The sequence below is a fragment of the Idiotropiscis lumnitzeri genome, chromosome 12, assembly GCF_059441095.1.
Source record: "Idiotropiscis lumnitzeri isolate Australia: NSW breed Sydney's pygmy pipehorse chromosome 12, RoL_Ilum_1.0, whole genome shotgun sequence".
NCBI lineage: Eukaryota > Metazoa > Chordata > Actinopteri > Syngnathiformes > Syngnathidae > Idiotropiscis > Idiotropiscis lumnitzeri.
In genome coordinates, this window is record NC_142402.1 from 7,712,533 (window position 1) to 7,726,887 (window position 14,355).

The following is a 14,355-nucleotide window of genomic DNA, read 5'->3' on the forward strand; positions in this document are numbered from 1 at the left end:
CAGCACCTCAGACTGAGAGCTTGTCGGCCTTTTCCTCGCCTCCCTTTCGATTCCTCCCACAGGGCCAACATTTCACTGCGTTCGTGGACCACAAGCCACTCACATTTGCCAAGGCCAACACTTTGCAGCCGTGGTCTAGTCGGCATCAATGTCAACTTGCCGAGTGGTCTAAGGCGCCGCGTTCAGGACCCAGTCTCCCCAGGAGGCCTGGGTTCGAATCTCGAATTTCCCCATTGTGGGACTAATAAAGGGATTATTATTATTATTATTATTATATCAAAGAGTTGTCCAGACACCCAGCACATGGCTACCATGGACATCTAGATTGCTGACAGCCTCTCCCAGTTGGTAGTCGGGGCCATTCACCTGGAGCCTACCGTTTGTCCGCCACCGGACTGCGTCAGGAGTACATCATGTTTGATAACGCTAATGCCATACTCCTCTGTGATGTCTCCACTTGGCCAATCGTTACCCATGGTAACCCAAAGCATTTCCTACCCAGGTGGGAAGGCTTCCGGTAAACTGGTAGCGGCCAAGTTTGTATGGCCCTAGTAGAGACGTCAGGGCATAGACTTAGCTCTTGCTTGACATGCTAGCGTGCCAGGGTACAATGCCATACCAGTGCCCCGTTTGTACCGTTTCTAGTGCCGGAGAGACATTTTGACCACATCAACAGGGACCTGGTGGGATCCGTGCCTCGCTCCTCACCAGAAGTGGCCTGTCCACTGTCATGTCTTGTACCTCACCTGAGAATGCTAGGTGATGGCCTGGGTTACCCACTTCGGCACGCCACCTGACCTGACCTCTGACGGGCCTACAGGTCATATATGAACTCTGTGAATGGCTGTCGCTTATATTTTTGGGTGAAGATTCAAGATCTGTTCCCTAGGAAGACATCGATATCTCATTTTATATACCCTTCAGTATTATTTTCCATTGCACTCTCTTATTTATCTAATTTATATATTTGTCTGTATTATTGTTGTATTGCACTGGAGAGGGGAGCTCTCTAATCTCGTTGCACTCTTGAGTACAATGACAATAAAGGGATTTCTAATTCTCTCTAATGTGGTAGGCTTCTGTACGGCCAGCCACACTGTGTGTTCCGGCGTTGCTGATGATTTTGTCCCCACATCTGGCTCCGACATCTAGTTATTTGCTTTTGGGACTTTTTTTTTTATTATTATCTTTTCATCCTGCACCGGATTACCTCTGTAATTTGTTGTATTTATATATTTTTTAGATTCCCCTGCATTTCAACATTATGCTCCTCGGCCGTTCCGTAAGAGCAGTCTAGTATTAAATTAAAATGGAATTAAATTAATTTAAACGAATGGTGGTAGTCAAGGCAAAATAAAAATGTTGTTTTCAGAGGTGGTTCTCAGACTTAATCTGGTAAATTAGAGATCCAAAAAAATGGGCATTGGCTAATAGAATGATGTCAACTTTGTTGTTTTCTTATTTAAAACCACAAATATGAAGAGTACTGCCCATTAAACAGTAACTCATTGAGTGTTAAATATTCTGTTGGCTGAACTGTGACACAGCGATCTTCCACTTTGTGTCATTTCTCCAAAAATGGGGTTTGGAGAGATTCTAACGGCCATCGGAGAATTTGGAATTTTTCAGAAGCTTATTCTTTTAGCTTTAACATGTCCAAATCTTTTAGTGCCTTTGTGTTTTTCTAGCTTCATTTTCATCCAGTCGGATCCAGATCGACATTGTAACACAGACTGGATTCGCAAGATTGCTCCCAACCTGACATTGGATGAGCAGCTGAACTTGACCATTCCTAGGGAGCATAATGGTTCTTTCAGCAGGTGTCACATGTACGTTCCAGTGGACTGGGACATTGGAACAATCAAGCAGCATGGACTCAATCAGACCACCGTGTGCCAGAATGGTTGGGTCTACTCGGATACAATGTATGACGCCACGATAGTCACTGATGTAAGTGTGCAAATCCGGTTGTGCTATCAACAAGTACCATCTCATGCTAATTCTGTGACTTTTACTTTTGCAGTTTGATCTCGTCTGTGACATGTCCAGCATACCTTCTGCTGTGCAGACAATTTTCATGGCTGGTATACTCTGTGGTTCGGTTATTTTTGGTCCTATTCTTGAACCGTACGTTAAAGATGAACTCAATGGACAAAAGTACTGGGATATGTGTCATATCTATTGCAATTTGGATTAACTTCTCAGTTCCTACTCAATCACATAACGAACTATTCTTTGCTTCCAAATTTGTGGCACAGGCCAAAGCTAGAGCAGAATTTTTACTGATGTCTGGATGTATAAGTGGATTTGCTTTCAATGCTTACTATTCTCCTAAGATCTTTGGGCATGGAATGTTGTCGATTTAAACAATATTGTTATGTTTTACCTTTGACCATGTGTGTGAATAATATAAAGAGCCAGTCAGCCCTTTTCTGCTTGTCAATTTTAGAATTGGGCGATTGAAAACCACACACATACCAGCAGTGGTCGCCTTCATATCCAACATTGTATCTGGTGTAGCCCCGAATCTCTACGTTTACATCGTTGCACAATTCCTGGTTGGAGTTGGTGTTGCAGGCTATCGAATTAACTCTACTGTATTAGGTATGAATACTGAAACAGATGGGAATGTTCCTTGTTTCACGTCAAATCGCACATGTGCCTTCTCACTCAACAAGATGCATTTTGTTTTCACGCTAATCAGTGTGTTTTAAAATGTATTTGTAGCTACCGAGTGGTTAGGGGTGACCAAAAGATCAATTCCCTCCTGTTTGTCCCAAATGTTTGCTGCTCTGGGACAAAGTGTCTTGGCTGGACTGGTCTATGGAATACGGAACTGGAGAATAATACAATATGGGCTGGCAGCAGTCTATGCCATCGTTGTTCTCTACCTTTGGTAATACTATACTGAAATGTGAAACAATTCACTATATTTCAACCTTTTGCCAGGCAAATTACTCCACTATTTGTCATTCTTAAAGGTGGATTCCAGAATCTGTGAGGTGGTTGTTGAGTCGAGGAAGAATCGAGGAATCAAAGAGGTTCATCCGGAAAGTTGCAGCGATAAATAAAAAGGAAATCTCTGAGGATATGCTTGACAGCATGGTAAGTTTTTATCACAATCACTTTTCAGCAAAAGGTTTGACTTTTAACCCTGAGTTTAGTGATTTGTTCAAGTCCTCCATTATACATTTACAGGGACATGAGAAAGAAGAACCACAAACTGGAGCAATGAAGACCATTTTTACCTCAGCAATCTTACTGAAATATGTATTCATTGTGTGTTGTGCATGGTAAGTGTACCAGAATTTAAAATACCAATTCCCCCCTCATATCTCTACATATTTGTATTTTTTTTTTTACATCTATTGTGCATGGGTGGATCTAGTGAATGGGTCGGCAATTACAATTGATTCAACTCTTTACGTTAGCATAGACTACAAAAGAAAAATCTGAAGTCATTTGACTCCTAAGTGACAGTGATATATATGGCTATATAATGATAATATGATGAATTATAATGCATTCAATACATACACTTAATATTTTAAAGATGTAGTCAACTAGAAAAGAATCTACGCAGCCCCGCTAGTCGAAACCTGGCATTCTGTATAATAATGCATTTGTGTCATATGACTTAAGCAGCAAAATCCACCCATTTTTAGCCATGTCATGGGGCGGCCATTTTGTCGCTTCTGTCAAGTGAAAATGACATCACAGTTGACCTATCATGGTTCTGCTTCAGAAAACAGGTGAGCCATGATTTGTCATTATCTGAGCCCTGAGCAACTGTGATGTCATTTTCAATAGACAGAAATGACAAATGGCCACCCCCTGACATGGCTAAAAACGGTTGGATTTTACTGCTAAACTCATATTCCACGGACGCAACATAAATCGGAATGCAATGTTCCGACTAGTGAAGGTGCATAGAACATTTTATTGCAAATCATTTTTTGGGGGGTTGACTTCCCCTTTCGGGGCAAATCACCCTGGCCCTTGTTTCGCCGCCTTGCAGGAAATGAGAATGTTCCGAACATTAAGAGTTGGCATGTCAATAGTCTCTTTTTAATGAAAAATAGTCACTCAATGCGTCCTAAATGTCACAATATTATAGCGAAAATAGTAGTAGGCAACACTGCAGACACAAGTCGTAGCTCTTTTCTTGCTTGTACTTTCTGCACAACAACATAGGAAGCACCACTTTCAAATTAAAAGTGACACATACTTTACATTTTATTTTGACTTGATGACCACTTTGAGGGCTGGCCAGAGCCTATGGACAGAACTTGCTTTGCCCAAGTCTCATCTGGAACGTATTGCCCACGATCTTCTATTCATGTATCACGCCACTAAGAATTGTCGCAATATGTTTTAGTTTTAACATGTCAATTATGAATTTTCTTTTTATTTCGCCCTTTTAGGTTTTCAGTAAATCTCGGCTACTTCTGTCTTATTCTCAACGTGGGTAAATTTGGTTTGGACATCTTTCTGGTTCAGTTCATCTTCGGCATGACAGAAATACCTGTACACCTCCTCTGCATTTGGAGTTTGGAATTGTTGGGGAGAAAAATCTCCCTCATTTTCACACTTTTGGCTGGCGGGTTTGTTTGCTTCTTGACCCTGGCTTTCTCAAACGGTAATTTGCGATTCTTTCTCATGAATATGCTTTTGTAGCATGGATATCATTTTCACGCACAGGTATTTTCATTCTACTGTATGTACATGGACTCTCTTTCCAGACAATGCTATTGTTATTACGGCTCTTGTAACGACCGGGAAGTTCTTTTTGAATGGAGCGACATCCATATGTATGGTCTACTCTCAAGAGCTGTTTCCCACTTCAGTCAGGTAAGCAAAATATCAAAATGTTATCCTGTCACAACGAAATTGAGTTGATACGAGAGAAATCTGATCTATTATTTTCATTAATAATAAGTTGTCAAGCTATAGAAGTCTGCATATTTTATGCACAAAGATGGTTTAGTTTTTATGGTGTTTTGTCATTGTACAGGGTATGAAAAATATCCTACCCAAATTTTCAGTACTTATTCATTAGGGTGCTACACTCTTATCAGAAAGTCATTTTACAAATATATTTAACTGATGTTAATCTTTCAATAAAATTCATTGTACAAGTACCGCATGTACTCAATATCAAAAATGTCCGTTGATTTAAAAAAGTGCACAATGACTAACTGAACATCCTGTTGTGCCAGTTATTCCCTACGCTTGTGGCGAGTGCAGCCTGGCACCGTTTTGTGTTACAATGAATTGGAATTTGAAAGAGAAAACAATAAATATGAAAAATATGTATTGTGACACAATGACGGGTCCGTTTTCATTCTCCTCAGGCAAACAGCTGTTGGCTTGGGTGCCATAGCGATGAGAGTAGCCGGACTGCTGGCGCCACTCGTCAACATGTTGGCCGTGTACCACGTGTCTATACCGATTATCATTTTCAGCAGCTTCACAGTGTTCAGTGCAAGTCTCGGTTTCCTTCTTCCCGAAACCAGGAGAAAGGAACTGCCTGATTCTACCAGTGAGGTCCAGGGCAATAGGTAAACCAACAAGTGCAAGCGTTGTCATGTGGTAGTATGATTTCAGATGTTCTGTAGATTATTGTTAGTCTGTGTACCTGAGCTCCGAACTCGTCTCATGTTAAACTCTATACAGTTAGACAAACTCCAAGTAAAACAATTACTGTTTGTTTATGAGTTTGGGTTTTATGAGTGGAACAGGCAAAAGGTATTTTGGGACCAATGACAAAAAAAAGGACTAAAAGATTTAACAAAACAGATGATGCACATAATCAGAGGGGCGTTTGTGTTCATCACTCGTAATCATGGTATAAAGAAAGTAAAAGATTAGATGTGTATTTGCTGCATTTGTCTTCAAATGCTCCTATATATATATCTATATCTATCTTTAGAACAAATGAACAAATGGTTTACTTTGTACATTGTCCTTACAGAAATTTCACAAAGAAGACAGGAACGGACTTACAGCTGAGTCAACAAAAGAGAAGAAAAGCTACGAAACTTTAGTCCATATTGTATGATCTGTTGTGTGTCGACAAGATTCCTAGATTATGCACATGAGCCAATTCTTTTATTTGGATAATCCTGTACTCTGTCACTACCGTAAATAAATATGTCCATGCACATTTGAATAAATTCATCTGGCCAAGAGATTTGCCAATCCGGGTAGGTTAAGAATAAGTTGACTGAAGTCTCTCTCTCTCTCTCTCTTTCTCTCTCTCTCTCCCTTCCACCCCCACATAAAAAAAAAAATCCTCACAAATCATGCTACCACAACTGCTATTTTACTTGAATTTTATGTAACAATGACACCAATGGAGTCTCAGGGAATGTCGGCATGCAGTAAAACACTAAAAGTAAAGCACTTTTTATGTAACCTGGTATCATAGTACAATGTCATTATATTGCAGTAATCACCTATTGCAGGCTGCTTCACTTTCATAAATGGCTCACAGTGGAGGGTGCAATGCAAAGTGCCAGCCACCACTTTGGGATCTGTGTTTTGTTCAAGAACATTTGAATGATGTGATAGGAGGAGCCAATCAAGATCCGAGTCTGGAAAACCGCTGTACCAGCTTGAATTGTTTTGTAATATGACCCTTGTGGAATTAAGTCAGTTTAAGTTTAACCAGTGCTGCATGTGCAACATACTAGACAACAGCAGGCTGATCACACTTTAGTTCTTGAGCTACACAAACCCTGAACATGACCACTTTTGGAGATATTCTACAAAACATTGGAGAATTTGGATTTTTCCAGAAGCTCATCATTTGTGCATTGAGCTTCCCGAATATTATTTTAGGTTTTGAGTTTGCCTGCGTATTTTTTATCCATTCCGATCCAGAGCGACATTGCAACACAGACTGGATCCTCAAGGCAGACTCTAACCTGACGTCGGATGAGCAGCTGAACTTGACCGTTCCTCGAGAACACGATGGTTCTTTCAGCAGATGTCGCATGTTTGTGCCGGTGGACTGGGACATCGGAAACATCCGGGAGAACGGACTCAATGAGACCACGGTGTGCCAGAATGGTTGGGTCTACTACGATTCACTTTATACTGCCACCATAGTCACTGATGTAAGTGATGAATGTTGATCAGACACATTCACCATATACTCAATGTATTTTTTATTTATTTTTTTTTAAAAATAATCTCTATTTGTTGTTGTCGTAGTTTGATCTAGTCTGTGACCGGGCTAATTTACTACAAGTGGCACAAACAGTGATGATGTGTGGTGTTTTGCTGGGTTGTCTCTTATTCGGACCTTTTGCTGAATCGTAAGTAAGAAAAATCTGTCTGCACTAGTAGAATCACATTCCATCCTAAATGGGTTTTGTCTTTTCCAGGTTCGGTCGCAAACGAGCGGCTCAAATTCCTCTGGTCGTAGTCCTCATTTTTACTGTCACTACTGCATTGTGCCCCAACTACCTCTTTTATCTGCTGTCCCAGTTTTTGATGGGACTTGGCTATGGAGGTTTCCGTCTAAATGGCAATATATTGGGTAACGTAGATCTATACTATTGGCCAGTTCACACGTGTGTGCTATTTTACAAAATATTGACCAATCTGTTGAAAATGGCTTGCTTTCTTCGATGATGTTCTTAAATGGTTGAGTAAACATGACATTTTTCCGTCCCCTGAAAAATGAGGATTATGGATATATCCATGCAGGGCACTATACCGAGGCTATGGGGCCGATAGTTCCGTCGGCGCCCCTTCAATGCCCCCAGAAAAAAAGAGTTCACAACGAAGTTGCCATTCTCTTCCAATATAATTCCTTTCCTGTGTTTGTGCTGCAGCTCTAGTGTGTTTGTGAGAGGCGGGATAAGTATTTTCAGTTACTTCAGAGGGCACCAAAAACAGTGCTATAGGCACTAGGCGCTCCTACTCGGGGTACGGTGCACTCTACTCCAAGATTGCACAAACAAAGAACAGACCACAAAAGCCGACAGAGACGCCAACAACTTTGGACCTTCTGCGCATGCATAAGAAGTATTCCCCCTCCATGCCATTGGCGGCGATAGTCACTGCGTAGCCTTTCACGGTGATGTCCGATAACGGCAGGCTTCCTTTAATGAGCGTGATTAATTCGTCTTCACACTTCACAGCCCGCCGTTATCTCCAAAGTGGAGATCTGAAAAATGAGTTACGTTGATTAAGTTCTTGAGGAATAGCTTCAAATTTCACCATACGTCCACTTTTGTCACTTTCCATTCTTGTCCAGTGCACTGATTCGCTAGCCGGCAGCCAATCACAGTGATCATTTGTCCCGACAGCCTGACCCGATTCTTCATGTTGAATTGGACGAACGCGCCCCCGAGATGACCCAACAACGGCTTTGACTTTCTGACGTTGCTCGCTACACCAAACAGACGGCGTGTACTGACTTTCCAACGGTGGATGGGTGTGTTGAGGTTTTTAGATTTGATTACTTTGCTTTCAGTCCGTCTCTTCAGAAAATCCCCGATGTAGTCTCCCTGGGGAGGAAATAAGAGGGTAACTGCACCAATCACAGCCCAAATGTGTAGAGGCTTCAAAATAGTCTGCAACAAGCATTCCCCAATAAGAACGGGAGAACAGTGCAGTAAGTAGGATCCAAATCTCTACCAATGTAAATTCATACTTTATATTGAATACACATCTCTTCCGTGCACCGCTAGTGCATATTATGCTTTTAATTTAAAAAACAAACGGAAAAATCCAAACAAACAAAAAAAAAACAACAGAGAACCTCTCAAGTAAGTGAAGTCAAGAAAATCGATTTTTCTTTTCTCAGTCCCACACTTATCATTGAAGACCTCCCTCAACCGAGCGCCAGCCTTGCCTCACTGCTCTTCCAATGACAATGTCTGTCAAATGTTATGAATAAATCTTGAGTTTGTCTGTTCTGACAGCCACTGAGTGGATTGGTGCATCCAAAAGGTCATGGGGAGTATGCGCAACTCAACTATGTGGTGCAGTCGGACAGGCCATCCTTGCTGGTCTGATCTACGTTGTCAGAGATTGGAGAGTGGCTCAGTTTATCACCGCAGCTTTACTTACAGTCATTGTTATTTATATATGGTGAGCGTCAAACATTCCTTGAACCATTTTAATACTAATACTAATTACTTGAAAATTAATACAATATTCTTACATAACAATCAGGTTCCTTCCAGAGTCAGCCAGGTGGTTGCTGGAGCGAGGGAGGACAGAGGAGGCGAAAGAAGTGCTGTTAAAGGTGGCGGCGATCAATAAACGCAGATTTTCAGACTCACTCCTGGAGAAGGTACGAAGGCTTTGGCTGCAAATTCTTCGCTTTGTCATTTTGGTGTTGGTGAACAACTTGGGGGTCTCGTTAAATGAATACACAACACAAACAATTGCTTCTCTGTCAGCTTCAGGTCGGTCAAAGTTTATGGTTTGGCCAAACTCGGTTTGACCACGCACACAAGAAATTGTGCCTGACTCTTTTCAGAGATGATTTTCTTAAGACAATTGCCCGGTTATGCTTTTTAAAGTTGGACAGTGAGTTTTTGAAAGCCATCAACTTTAAGTCTGCACTGTTTAGAGAGGAGCAAGTTGTCATTGATTTGTTGTGTGTCATGTGCAGTAGCAATTCATTGCATACAAATTAATTGAATGCGCTGGAAGGGTACGTTTATACTACCAACCAAAATCAAAATCACTCAATCCGCTTTGTGCATTGTAGTGGGGTTGTTGTTGTTTTTGCAAAAACATGCTGATCTCTCTTTTTAAACTAAAAATTGAAAACCTTTGGTCTTCCATTGATATTTATTGTTATGAAAGCCCTAATTATAAAATAACCTCCTCAGTGTCTGATATTATATATGCATGTCTTATATTTCTAACAAATCAATCCATGTCAAAATTGAAAAATTGAAGTTAATAAGAATTTATTTTAGCCAAAATGTGCAATGTGACAACTTACCCATGGTAAAACAAGCCCAGTTCTCCCAAACATAATACAAATATAATGGCTATATATATATATATATATATATATATATATATATACATATATATATATATATATATATATATATATATATATATAATTTGTTAAAATAACGTTAGTAGTGTTATAAACAAAAATGAAAAATTTGCTGGACTGATGTGTTTGTGTGCTTTACAGATTGCTGTAAAAGAAACTGAGAAAAAGAGCAACATTTTAATGCTCATTCAGTCACCTGTGCTGTGTAAATATTTCTTTACCATATCATTTACATGGTAAGTTAAATTACACAATTGATTGAAGTAACACCGAGTATGACCCGCCATTATTTTTTATCCATAAAAAGTAACTTGTTTTATTTGCAAAATGATTTAAACATATAAAGTAGTTTATGCAATTTAAGTTAAGCAGACTAATTGTTTTTGTTTCCTCCAGGTTCTCATTGAATGTTGCATACTACTGCATTTCATTCAATGTGGGGAATTTTGGCTTGGACATATTCTTGACACAACTTATATTTGGACTGACAGAAGTACCAGTTCATCTGTTGTGCGTCTGGCTATTGGAAGCACTGGGGCGAAGAGTATCTTGTATTTCAACAATTCTGGTTGGGGGCTCCTTGTGTATGTTGATTCTCGCGTTTAATCAAGGTAAGCAGAGGTTGCGTTAATGTTAAAATAATAATAATGATTTGAACAGTTTTCATCAAAATGCAACGGTGCGGCTGTGTTTGATTCTCATTTATGTACTGCATTCTGTTTCAGCTGCAGTTGTTTCTTTTAAAAAGCTCTATAAATGAATAAAATGTTAGTGAGATGAGTTCAATTCATTTTCACTGTCTACTAACGCACTCTGGGGATTCTCGATAATCATATTTTGATGTCTTATTATGTTTAAGGATATCCTGTTGCTGTAACGATACTGGCAACCTCAGGACGCTTTGTAACCAATTGGGCTGCAACCATATGTAATGTTTATGTTCAAGAGTTATTTCCAACAGCTTGTCGGTAAGACAATCCCATTGCACTTTTGACACTTTTTTTTTTCTTGTATGGAGTTTGCATGATCTCCCCATGCCTGCGTGTGTTTTCTCCGGGTGTTCTGGTTTCCTCCCTCATTCCAAAAACATGCATGGCAGCTTGATTGAACATTCTAAATTGTCCCAAGGTGTGATTGTCAGCGTACATGGTTGTTTGACTTGGTGCGTAATTGGCTGGCAGCCAGTCCAAGTTGTACCCTGCATATTGCCCGAAGACAGCTGGGATAGGCTCCAGCATGCCCATGACCATTTGTGAGACTGAGTTCCAATCATCCATCCATCCATTATCCAAACCGCTTCTCCTCACTAGGGTCGCTGGGGGCGCTGGAGCCTATCCAAGCTATCTTTGGGCAGTAGGCGAGGGGCACCCTGAACTGGTTGCCAGCCAATCGCAGGGCACACAGAGACGAACAACCATCCACGCTCACATTCATACCGAGGGGCAATTTAGAGTGTCCAATCGACCTGCCATGCATGTTTTCGGAATGTGGGAGGAAACCGGAGTACCCGGAGAAAACCCACACTGTCACAAGGAGAACATGCAAACTCCACACAGGAAGGCCGGAGTCGGAATCGAACCCACGACCAGTGCTGTCTCTCACTGTGAGGCCATCGTGCTAACCAAGTCGGCCACCGTGTCGCCCAGACTGAGTTCCGTGTGTATTTTTTTTTTTCTCGTTTCAGCCAAACAGCTTCTGGTTTGGGCTCCATTGCAAGTCGGGCCGGTGGTCTTATTGCTCCATTGGTCAACATGTTGGCTTTGTACCACTGGTCCATTCCCATCATAATCTTCAGTGGCCTGACACTGATCAGTGGGGGTCTCTGCTTCATGCTTCCTGAGACTCGGGGTATCGAGCTGCCAGACTCATTTGATGAGGCTGAAAGCAACCGGTAAACAATTTCAGGAAAATATGCACAGATAGCTAGTGAAAGATGTTTTGTCCAAGCTTTCTTTCTACTGACCTCAACCATATTCTATATTCGTTGTCACGGAGTTTGAATGGAATCCACTCCAATGACGTATTACAACTACTAATACTTTTTAAATTCCCTTTTCTTGCAGGAATAAGAAGGCAACGAAGAAAGAGTGTCACTCAAATATTGTACACATCAAATCAAGTAAACTGTAATGCAAGTATCTGAAGTATCAGCTGGCACTCTTACATGAATTGGACAATCTTATTTCCATGTGGCTACCTGTCTGTCAGTACGCATGCACACGCAGGCACACACATAAATTTGTGCACACGCACGCACACAATCAAAAAGAACTGTGGCAGGTCCACTGTCTGATCACCTATGACATTTCCTTGCGTGGGAAAAAAAAAAAATCCTTCCAACTCCTACCTAGCAACAATGCAGCAAAAAAGCAGCCTGGTATTGATAATAATGTGTTGGTATTGAAGGATGATGGATTTCTAACACATCCTGGTTAAAGCAAGGTACAATTAATTATACATTCATGAAGGTACATCATGGCATAGTGGGGGTGTGTGGTATAAGCGTTCATGCTAGGAGGTTTAGCTACAGCAGCTAGGCGCGCGAAGAGCAGAACCAGTTGGTAAATAGGTGGGTAACTCTGCATTACGCTGCTCCTTGTGCTCTTTAGTAGTTGTAACCTCTCCAAGCATCAATGTTTACTTCACTGCTCAGCTTGACGTCTGTGCTGAAGCGAAACTTTGGAGTTGAATAGAACCACCCCATTGTTTTTCACTTGTCTTTCAGATTTTTAGATGAACTGCCACATTTAAGTGAAAAATATCAAAGCATTTTTAGCACTATTGCAGTTGTCACAGTACTACTGTACAGCCTGAGGTAGGCCAAATTTAGGTTGAAAAAGTGTGCTACTCCCCCCCCAAAAAAATAAATAAAAATTAAATAAATTTAATGCCCCTCTGACATTACTTTTTTCAACCATTTTTAAGCAAAATTTCTTTTGTTAATGTTATGTTTCAAACAAGGATGAAGAAACATTGGATGGTTTTACCATTTTCTAGCTTGTTAAAAAGTGCACACAGTAACAAAAATAGAAATTTTGGAGGTCCTTGGAATCTTTTTTGGGGTCTTCAGCGTCCCGAAAAATGCCCTAGACGCGCTTATGGCTGTAAGGATATGTGTATATTGATCAAGTTAGACAAACTTATAATGAAACTACTTTTTTTTTTAAACAAAACATTTACTGATACCAGAGTCTATATTTACTGTTATGTCATCTAAGTGTTTTTATACTACAATTATACTGCAATACAATTGCAAATACTGCAAATAAATGTACAGTTTTTGTCATCATTAATTAATATTTCGGCAGGGTTTCAATACCCTTGTTACTGATGCTGGTATATGGTCAATCTATGTATACGTAACTGTGGTTTTTCATTTACAATAAAAGGTTGCTGCACATTTGGAATAGAGCACGAGGCTTTGGAGTGTTTATTGTAGTAGTTTATATGATCCCAGTCCATTTTCTTCACTGCTTGGGGGTGAGCTGAAGTTGATCTCTCAGCTGACTTGGGTGGAGTAAACCCTGCATGGGCCACCAGCCAATCGCAAGCAACATCTAGACAAACATCCATATTTATATTCTCATCTATGGGCAATTCATAATTAATTAAAGATTAACTGGACATGTTTGTTTTTGTATTGTGGGAGGAAGCCGGAGTACCAAGGGAAAACCATACACAGAGAGCACATGCAAACTCCATCTTGCAATCCTGTTTGTTTCTCTCTCTCTCTCTCTCTCTCTCTCTCTCTCTCTCTCTCTCTCTAAACTCGTCCTACTCAGCTGCTTGCTCTAGCAGAAAGGGGGATTTGTATACCGTTTTAAGACCATTTTTTTCTCTGCAACAGGGGAGTTTTTTTATACCATTTTTTTCTCTGCAACAGGGGAGTTTTTTTATACGGCATCTGTGGTAATTTGAGTAATGATGGATGTTTATTAAAATTGATGTCAGGCAGAATGAGGTATAATCAGAAAGAGACAAAGAGAAAAAACAAGTACATAAAGACAAAACAAATGAATGTGCCAGCACAGCCCGTGGCAGTAGTCAGCAACCGACTCAACTGAAGGGCGAGTTGGTTCACCACATCAGGTGGAGAGGAGGACGGGTGAGAACGCCCCAATAGGGGGAAGGATGACAACAGGGCAGTCCACAGCCGCCATGGGCCATGAGACGGAGCACTCACCACACAATCACCATCATTAAAAAAAATAAATAAATAAAGCCATGAATGGGGAATATCTTGCCTCTCCAAATCTGTTGCCTCATTGTTATTAATGTTTTCTCCTTTATGATCCTCCAGTGTCATTCCTGCTTCC

At 40.6% G+C, this 14,355-nt stretch overlaps 2 protein-coding genes across 3 annotated transcripts; both read left to right on the plus strand.

The window, feature by feature from the left end:
- The first annotated feature begins 1,575 nt into the window (after positions 1–1,575).
- On the plus strand, positions 1,576–6,164 carry LOC148325684 (solute carrier family 22 member 13-like). 2 transcript variants are annotated; one of them, XM_088312045.1, is made up of 10 exons: positions 1,576–1,950; positions 2,024–2,127; positions 2,450–2,604; positions 2,728–2,896; positions 2,982–3,105; positions 3,199–3,293; positions 4,425–4,639; positions 4,743–4,851; positions 5,355–5,561; positions 5,975–6,164. In XM_088312045.1, exons 1-10 carry the CDS (start codon positions 1,579–1,581, stop codon positions 6,045–6,047), a joined length of 1,623 nt encoding a protein of 540 aa, XP_088168171.1. In that variant the 5' UTR covers positions 1,576–1,578; the 3' UTR covers positions 6,048–6,164. The 2 variants fall into 2 exon arrangements, with proteins under 2 accessions (XP_088168171.1, XP_088168172.1); XM_088312046.1 differs by lacking the exon at positions 5,975–6,164 and having other exon boundaries at positions 5,355–5,565.
- A 547-nt stretch (positions 6,165–6,711) lies between these two features.
- On the plus strand, positions 6,712–12,286 carry LOC148325685 (solute carrier family 22 member 13-like). The gene is made up of 10 exons (XM_088312047.1): positions 6,712–7,121; positions 7,219–7,322; positions 7,392–7,546; positions 8,940–9,108; positions 9,193–9,313; positions 10,181–10,275; positions 10,436–10,650; positions 10,899–11,007; positions 11,724–11,930; positions 12,103–12,286. The coding sequence occupies exons 1-10, from the start codon at positions 6,747–6,749 to the stop codon at positions 12,167–12,169; spliced, it is 1,617 nt and encodes a 538-aa protein (XP_088168173.1). The 5' UTR covers positions 6,712–6,746; the 3' UTR covers positions 12,170–12,286.
- The last annotated feature ends 2,069 nt before the right edge of the window (positions 12,287–14,355 follow it).